At 34.6% G+C, this 10,005-nt stretch overlaps 1 protein-coding gene across 1 annotated transcript in view; it reads right to left on the bottom strand.

Annotated features, from left to right (window-relative positions):
- Positions 1-4,582: 4,582 nt before the first annotated feature.
- LOC105547332 (receptor tyrosine-protein kinase erbB-4-like) overlaps positions 4,583-10,005 on the bottom strand; it is a 481,077-nt gene continuing 475,654 nt past the window's right edge. Inside the window, exon 2 of the mRNA XM_011990877.1 lies at positions 4,583-5,156. Within this exon, the coding sequence (XP_011846267.1) occupies positions 4,972-5,156 (185 nt within the window). The 3' untranslated portion in view covers positions 4,583-4,971. The remainder of the gene's footprint in view (positions 5,157-10,005) is intronic.

Genomic DNA, 10,005 nt, shown 5'->3' with positions numbered 1-10,005 from the left:
AAGCATCAAGGTTGCTATAATAAAAGCATCTTGAAAACAATGCATTTAAAAGCATTTCAACAGAATGTATCTAACAAAGATTAAGGAAAGTATCTACAAATATTAAAATTATTTAAAAGTACATCTTCAATCCAATTACAAAGGCTCACTTTTGCTGTGTTCTTGAAATCTCAGGAGATGTACTAGACAAGGCATTTTAGTGTAGTAAAAGGAAGCAATCTTTTTCTAGTTTAAGGGTGAAATTACTATAAAGTTGCAAGAGTAGAGGTGGAAATGGCTGGAATGCAATCCGTCTTCAGAAGTAGAGTGGCAAATGGAAATGACTGGTTCCCCAAATTATCATTTGGGGTACATATTGCTTTTTTCTACTCTATCTCTGTTTCAGTGTTGGCTTCATTCTATCTGTACAGCTCTCTATGACATTCAAACCACAAGACAAAAAATGTCTGTGTCGTGGTATTCGAGTAGTTAAGAAACTAACAGAGAAACTGAATGCTATTGGTGACAATTCCAAATCCTCATGGGAAAGGATTTTGATTGTCTTATTCCCACATACCTGGCCTGTGTGTGAGGGCACACTGAAATAACATGACTATGAAAAGAGACTGACATGTTTATCTAGACAATAGATTATATATGAAATTGGGATCTATAATTTAAGACAAATACTAATTCTCTTGTCCATTCAACAAATATTTAACGAATATTTACTATGTCTTATCACTGTCTTAGTCATAAATGTTGAATATGCAGATAGTAAACAAGATAAACGAGATATCAGAAAAAATTGTCACAATTCATAGAAATTTGAGTGGTTTCATACAAAATAAAACAAATGACAAAGTAAAACACTACTACCTTGCTAGCTAGAGATGAAAATAAGGAAGAAAAATCCTTTAAAACCTAAAGTAATTTCTTAAGTTCCTAAAGACAGAAATGAATCCAGAATGAAATTTAAGATCACTATTGACCCTCTAAATATATCATTTGGGTCAGTCTTAGAGGAAGGGAAACTGTAAAACCTTTATAAGAAATTTGGTCAATGAGTCCTAGTTACATAAATATAGATGAGATCTATGTATATAATGGAGAAATATACATTTATTATCCACTCATACAATTTGAAACTTACAGGAAATAATGGTAAAATCACTATATTTTCTTTACATGGACTCCACTTACTATAAAGTGCCAATACTGGACAGATCATATATTGTGGAGAGAAGTTACTATCAGCATAAATAAGCCATAATGTGGTTTTAGGAAGGAATGAAATTTTATATTAAATGGAGAGCTTTGTAGCATATTCAAAAGTATAATTTGAAATACTGTATCATCCAATACGGTAGTATTATGAAGATTTTGCTAAATAGTCTCTGCTTTCAGGACCCAGTAAGAAAACAGAGAATGGGGCATCCAGAATATTCTGGGTTTTTTGTTGTTGTTGTTTTGTTTTTTTTGGAGTCTCGCTCTGTTGCACAGGCTGGAGTGCAGTGGTATGATCTCAGCTCACTGCAACCTCTGCCTCCTGGGTTCAAGTGATTCTCCTTCCTCAGCCTCCCAAGTACAGGTGCCCACAACCACACCTAACTAATTTTTGTATTTTTAGTCAAGACGGGGTTTCACTATGTTGGCCAGGCTGGTCTCGAACTCCTGACCTCAAGTGATTTGCCCACCTCAGCTTCCCAAAGTGCTGGGATTACAGGCATGAACCGCCACACCTGGTTAAAGAGTATTCTGTTCTTGAACCACTTATTGATCTTAGATCTTACTCTTTTTAACCTCCATTGACTACCTTATCCAATCACAAAATGTTAACTTGTCACTAGAATCTGATATCTCCTACCTCTCCAAAGGAATATTCTACTCCACCTGAAACTTTTTCTTCATCAACATTATACTGTAGCTTCCCTGGGATTAGGAGTCACATATGATTTATTTGCACATATATGCCTAGTGTCTAAAACAGTGCACACTGAGTACACATTTATTAACTCTGATTCAGGGGCTTCCTTCTAAGCCTTATACTACTCCCACTGAAATGCTCTTCTCTTACAATGCACTCACCTCATGAGCTTCTGTTCATTTTCTCATGATTTAATTCAAGCACCCCTTTGATGAAACTTTTCCTGAATCCTTCAGAATAAGCCAACCCCTCAGAATGAGCCAAGTTTTCCTGAATCCTTCAGATAACCCAGCATGCACCCCACTCCTATCATTAACATAAGACCACAACTTCTTTCTGATTCTGGGTTCTTATTTATGTCTTAGCAATGATTATATATATATATAAAAAATCTCACACCCACACACCAACACATACATATCACATATAAAACACAATTTATCATATATGTATATATGTATACAAATACAGTATTTGTAATATGCCTATGTATACACACACACATATATATATATATACAGTACTTATGTATTACATATCTATAATCCTCAACATGATTGTTGAAGTCAAGGACAATAAATGCCATTGTTTACTTGGGATTGCAGACGTGTTTTCCTAAGGATTAGAGAGGTGTAATACATAATACTGCATATGATATGAATCGGTATATGTCATAATAGAAATGATTTTTTTTAAAAAAAACAAAAGATATGTGAAACAAAAAATAAGTTAGGAAGCAAAAACTAAGTGCTATTAGAGTTGTCATTAAATACATATATTAAAATAAAGATATGCACATGGGTTAATACAAAGTTTAGATGAACTTTTTAGAGATGCTAGTAGTTAGGAACCAAAATTTACTTTTGTGAAAGAAATAGCTTACTTTTTATCCAGGCAGAAATCTTGGCCCTCCTTATCTTACTTTTTGCAAATCTGTTCATTCTAATAACGTATCTTACTTTTTAATTCAAATAGTTTCTAACACAGTATCGACCATATATCAAAAATATCTACATGCTACTTTCATATTGCTAAAAGTTAAAAATGGTCTAAAGTCTATTTTTTATCATTCTATGCTTTTACCTTACAAGACCATAAGAATTACTATAAAATACATAAAAAGACATTTTCATGTTATTTAATACAATGACTGTCATTTACAATAGTCACGACTATTTGTATTATCAGTGAAATTTAGTTCCATGTATAGAAAAGTAAAGCAAACATAAGAAGAAAAACACAGATCTTTAGATTGCATTTTAAAATTTTTCTATTATTCCAATCTAATAGGCTGTTTAAATTATTTCTTTTTCCTGCTTCAGAATTCAGCTTACTTTGTTAGTTTGTCTATTCTATAATGTCATTGAGTCTCTTGTCATATGTCCTAAGATAGTTTGTATGTGTTCCCTTCTTTAAACAATAGCTCCCTCAAAAAGTAAGTTCTTTTGGGCCGGGCGTGATGGCTCACACCTGTAATATCAGCACTCTGGGAGGCCGAACAGGGCGGATTGTCTGAGCTCATGAGTTTGAGACTAGCCTGGGCAACACGGTGAAACTCCGTCTCTACTAAAGTACAAAAAATAAGCCGGGCGTGGCAGCATGCGTTTGTAATCCCAACTACTCGGAAGGCTGAGGCAGGAAAATTGTTTGAACCTGGGAGGCGGAGGTTGCAGTGAGCCAAGATCGTGCCACTGCACTCCAGCCAGGGTGACCAAGTGAGACTCCATCTCAAAAAGCAAAAGACAAAAAACAAAAGAGAGAGAGAAAAAAAAAGTAGTTTCTTTTAAGGCCCTCTAAATCTATGATTCGGATATCCTTAACTATCTACTTTTGATAAACAAAGACCTCAAAATTAACCATCAAAATTATTAAAAACTTTTGACACATAACTTACAGAAACAGAGCTCTATCAGTCAAGTAGAGAGTAAGGAAATACCTTCGGTTCATTTGCTTTACTAGTCCAACTATGAGAGTCGTTTTAAAAATGGATATTGTAAGCCATACAGTGTTATTAATGTTTTGAGGTGGTTCATTTTCTTAGGCTGTTACCAATTTTAGACATATTTAGTACACTCAAAATATTTAAATATCACTCTTTTCACTATTTACCTAAGTATAGAATTATTAAAATTATCTTAGATCTCTAAAAAAATTACTATCCAATAACCGGTTTATCACATCAGTATTCAAAACATTTAACGTAAATTTATATGAAAGTGCTTCTAAGAAGTGTGTAAAAGTTACTGAAAACAAGACCAAATATATTCTAGGGATGCTTTTGCTTAAAATGTATATTAGTAATTCTTGTATAAGAATAAATTTTTAATTGTGCAAAGACCACATCCCCATCTCACTTTGTCCAAGTCCCCTTCAAGTTCAGATTTTCCCAAATATATTCCAGTTAAAGCAAAATTAAAGAAACTGGAAGCATTAGCACTAATGCCAATTTAACATAGCATAGATGAATGAAAGCAAAATAATAATAATAATAGTAGTAATTTCCAAAAGGACTGATTGAGCAACTTCAAGTATACATATACACATTTGTGTTCATGCGTGTATTGATCTACGTAAGTACTTTCCTATGAGTCTACTTTAAATAACTTGTAGGTTTTCAAAACCACATGCTTTACTTCCCTACCCTTTTCTTTTCTTTTCATTTTTATTTTGTTTAATAACAGTGTTAGTCTCCTTATGTGATATAAAATAGTCTAAAAGTCCGAAGTGGCAGAAAAGAGGCAGAAATGGAGATGACTGCCTGAAATTATCAACTGATATCTGATTTGTCCTCTGACTCTCCTAGTTCACAGCTTGTCAGAAAAAGATTTGCTAGATGTCATGTACTACATGGTGACAGAATCTTTTATCAATCTTAGGGCAACAGCAACTGCTTTAAACTCGGGAGCGTCAGTCATTATGGCTTTGTTACTGTTGTTCTTTTCCTGGGTGTGTTTCGCTATCTCTTATCTTTTGCCTAGAGTCACAGTGCCTGCCAGGCAGAAGAGCACACCTTCCAGGTATCAGCACGCAGGTCTGCCTGTATGCATCATGACACCACTGTCCACTCACAAAGAAGAGAAAGAAAGCCAAAGCTTTACCCGCAGGAAGGAGAGGTCTCGGTTGTGCTCAATGCTGGTTATCTCCAGGTTGCCCATGACAACCTCACAGTTTTCATAGTACTTGCGCAAGGCTCGGTACTGCTGTTCCAGGTCAGAGAGAGAGCTCAGTTTATTCTCCGTTCCTGCACACACTGCAAAGACAAGAAGATAAACATGAAATTATATAACCTTTATATGATATGCACAATAATATCTTCCTCAAAACTCTCTATTCCACAAGTCTATCCCAGTTCTCTGAATATAAATATTTTGATTATCATTAAGAGGCATAGACCCACACACTGATAAATATTTTCACTTTTAAATTCCCAGATTACATGTGCTAATCACAGAGAGCAGGAAGGCATACACTCCACAGAAATACATAGCAAGGAGATAAACTTAATCCCATTTGTTATGACCATATAAAGCAAGTAAATACATTTACTTTTATTTAAACATTGTTCCTTTAGGACATACAATTTACTCTGTTTTCTAATTGAGTAATTCTACAAATGTAAATAAATCAAAATCAAAAGATAGTGAAAGTAACAGTTATACTGAAAACATAGTTATTGTATAAGCTGTTCCAGCTGAGTAAATTTTTTACTAAATAAACTTGCACCTACAAGACCTCAAACATGCTTTATTATTATTTTTTTTAACTTTTATTTTAAGTTTAGGGGTACATGTGCAGGCTTGTTTACACAGGTAAACCTGTGGCATGGGGGTTATTCATATAGATTATTTCATCACCTAGCTATTAATCCTAGAACTCATTAGTTATTTTTCCTGATCCTCTCCTTCCTCCCATCTTCCATTCTCCAACAGGCCCCAGGGTATGTTTTTCTCCTCTATGTGTCCATGTGTTCTCATCATTTAGCTCCCACTTATAAGTGAGAATTTTCAGTATTTGGTTTTCCATTCCTGCTTTAGTTTGCTAAGGATAATAGCTTCTAGCTCCATTCGTGTCTCTCCAAAGGACATGATTTCATTCTTTTTCATGGTTGCATAGTATTCCGTGGTATATACGTACCAGATTTTCTTTATCCAGTCTACTGTAGATGGGCATTTAGGTTGATTCCATGTCTTTTCTATTGGGAATAGTGCTGCAATGAGCATACACGTGCATATGTCTTTATAATAAAATGATTTATATTCCTTTAGGTGTATGCCCAGTAATGGGATTGATAGGTTGAATGGTCTTTCTGTCTTTAGGTCTAAATTGAAATATTTGTAAACATATACTACAAGCAAGATATGTAAAAAATACAATTTTTATTGTTATCAACTGGAATATCACTGTATATATTCATGAGTTTCTGAGGTATAATGGACTGATAACAAATAATCCATCTGCCAGGTTCTGTTCCTATGTGAGCACATAAGTTTACACAAATTTTTTTGTTTTATTTTGTTTTCGTTTGTTTTTTAATTTTGTGGCTGGGCATGATGGTTCACACCTGTAATACCAGTACTTTGGGAGGCTGAGGCAGGTGGATTACCTGAGGTCAGGAGTTCCCAACCTAGGCAACATGGAGAAACCCTGTCTCTATTAAAAATACAAAAATTAGCTGGGCATGGTGGCTCATGCCTGTAATCCCAGCTATTTGGGAGGCTGAGGCAGGAGAATCGCTTGAATCTGGGAGGTGGAGGTTGCAGTGAGCCGAGATCATGCCACTGCACTCTAGCCTGGGCAACAGATTGAGACTCTGTCTCAAAAAAAAAAAAAAAAAAAAAAAAAATTGTGTGTGACTTCCAGAAGCCAGACTTTTCGGTACTATTCTTATGGTTTATATGCCTTCCAGAGCACTATCTTCACCACTCAATGTACTGACTCTAATCTTCAGTAGACTAAAAATATATATTATAAATCGATTAACAATGGCATGTAAAGTTAAAGAAAATGGTTTGGAAATGAATCTTCTTCAGGTAAGTTACATAAGATATGCTGAATTTAAGGCAAGATACAAAGTAGAGACTGCAAACACACTAGGAACACGGCTTAGTAATGTATTATATATGGTAACATATTACCTTATATATTATAATATATATAAGGTAACATATTACTTATATATATAAGGTTTATATTACCTCATATAATATATATATAAAAGACTCATGTCTTATATACACAGAAGTAAAAAAGATGTCATGATGTCTGATGTTGTTTTCAAAGGGATGAATTCCTGTAGAGGAAGGAAAATATCTAGATGGGTATAGCCTGATAATTAAGACCACCTTAAATCCTGTTTTTGCCTATGAGCACATCAAAAATAACAAAAATCTTAATTCAAAAATCTTGAAAAATAGTATATGTCTGTAACCATAGTGGAAATTCATTATAAAAACAAAGCCCAAACTTTTAAAGTCTGGATTTCTAAAGTTCCCCAAACAGTGTATTCTCTTGAAGTACTCTGTTACCAGCTAAATTGTGTGTCCCTAAAAGATAAGTTGAAGTCCTAATTCCCATTACCTAGAATGTGACCTTATTTGGAAATAGGGTCTTCCTAGATGTAAATCAAATTAAGATGAGGTCATTTGGGTGTTCCCTAATTCAACATAATGATAATAAAGCTTGTTCAACCTGAAGCTATTAGGCCACATGCAGTTCAGGATGGCTTTGAATGCGACCCAACACAAATTCATAAACTTTCTGAAAACATTATATGTTTTGCTGGGCTAAGTGGCTCATGCCTGTAATCCCAGTACTTTGAGAGGCCGAGGCGGGCGGATCACGAGGTCAGGAGATCGAGGCCATCTTGGCCAACACGGAGAAACTCCGTCTCTACTAAAAATACAAAAAATTAGCCGGGCGTGGTGGCGGGCACCTGTAGTCCCAGCTACTCGGGAGGCTGAGGCAGGAGAATGGTGTGAACCCGGGAGGTGGAGTTTGCAGTGAGCTAAGATCGCGCCACTGCACTCCAGCCTGGGCAACAGAGCGAGACTCCGTCTCATAAATAAATACATATTTTTTAAAAACCCACATTATATTTTTTTGAATCAGCTATGGTTAGTGTTAGCATATTTACGTGCAACCCAAGACAATTCTTTTTTCAATGTGGACCAGGGAAGCTCAAGGTTGGACAGTCCTGCTATAAGAAGAGGAAAATACCATGTGCACACAAAGACAATCAGGGAAGAAAGTCCTGTGACCAGAAAGGCAAAGGGTAGAGCCATATAAGTATAAACCAAGGAATGCCAAAGATTGATGGTCACCACCAGAAGTTAGGGAGTGGCAAGGAAGAATTCTACCTGGAGTTTCAAGGGGAGAATGAGCCTGCTGTCACCTTGGTTTTGAATTTCTAACCTCCGGAACAGTGAGAGAATAAATCGCTATTGTTTTAAGCCACCTACTCTGTGGTATGTTGTTAGAGTAGCACTAAAACAATCTTTAGACTATTTGTCTCTAAATCCCACATTAAATAAATGTTAAAAAATCACTTCCTCTCTCTCCAGGGTCCTATCAGCTTATAACCTCCATGCTACTCTTCCATTGCTCCCTCCAAGCCCCTTATACATCATGCTGGAATTCATTTATTGCCTTTGATAATGCAGATTTTGTAGAGTGATACGGATGGATGCTATGGTAAAGACCTCTAAAATATTTAATATCCATTTTCCTCTTCCTTCATTGTAATAGACTGCACGATTTTTAGCTGGACACGTGGTCACCCAAAATAAAGATTATATTTCTCTCCTTCCCTTAGAGGTAAGTTTGGCCAATGGACTAAGTTCTGACATGTTGCATGACACCTTCCCAGAACTTGATTTCAAACATGGTTGAAGCCTGACTTTGCCTGGTTGCTTCATAATTTCTTCCAGCTTGATGCCAGAAATGCAGATGTCATGGCTAAAACATGGGCCATCATCTTGGACCATAAGAATGAGTGATACATCTTAGAGATGGCTGAGAACTGAGCTAAAAGGAAGTAGGATTTTCAAGCAATAGATATTTTACATTGTCATATTATCAATACCATCAAGATGATGATGAATATCGGCCCCGCCTGCTAAAATGTTACATATAGAAAGGATTAAATTCTAGTTGTGTTATATGCTTTTGACTCTGAGTAATTTTAACTATTGTGCTTGGTTTGACTGAATTTGCTAACTATATAATGAAATTACAAAATCATTACTAATCACAACAACATTTTATTGGCTCTGTGGAATGTTCTCTTATTATTAAAACAAGCACCCAAGAAATGATATTCAACATAAGCAGGAGAATAAGAAAAATTGATTGATGTGCATATTCCTTATAAACCAAGATCAAAGTCCAAGATATTTTTCATTATATATTAAAGGTCCTTTTGGAAAAACGTTAATCCATGATCTTTATTTTATTGCTCCCAGTAAATTTATACAAAATCTTTATAAACTTATGACTGCTGAGAAATGGTATTATTATATGAGTTTATGAAATATACATTTTAATTATTTCAAATTCCAATGAGGACGAACATATTTTAATACAACTAATTATGGGGGTAATATAAGCATCCATTAATAAATTTGCTGCACCATTTCTAAAGTATATCCAATAACACATTGCAACCTATGTATAATTTACGTTGTATAGTTTCTCTCAATTGGAAATAATACTCATACTTTAATATTAATATAAAAAATCAATATGTAATAATCTAAATGAAAATGTTTTCAAAATATTTGGTGTATTCTGACCTTTTCTATAGAAGCATAAACAACCTTTTAGAGATGCATCTATTACTATAACTGCAATACCTAGGTAGTTTTACACAATTCCCATTCTACATATATAAAAAGGTATACAATATTAGACTCAATATATTATACAAGATTACTTGAATCTGGATAGTTATAAATTCATGATAAGTTCTCACTGTTGATATTCATTTAAATATTTGTATAGTATAAATACTTAGGATTTTGTTTAAACTTCTTTTTGTTTTTTTCTTTCTGTTTTTTTTTTATTATTATTATACTTTAAGTTCTAGGGTACATGTGCATAAC

Source organism: Mandrillus leucophaeus, unplaced genomic scaffold (genome assembly GCF_000951045.1).
Source record: "Mandrillus leucophaeus isolate KB7577 unplaced genomic scaffold, Mleu.le_1.0 Scaffold386, whole genome shotgun sequence".
Classification (NCBI taxonomy): domain Eukaryota; kingdom Metazoa; phylum Chordata; class Mammalia; order Primates; family Cercopithecidae; genus Mandrillus; species Mandrillus leucophaeus.
The sequence above is the reverse complement of the archived record's forward strand: the minus strand, read 5'-3'. Positions and strand labels throughout refer to the sequence as shown.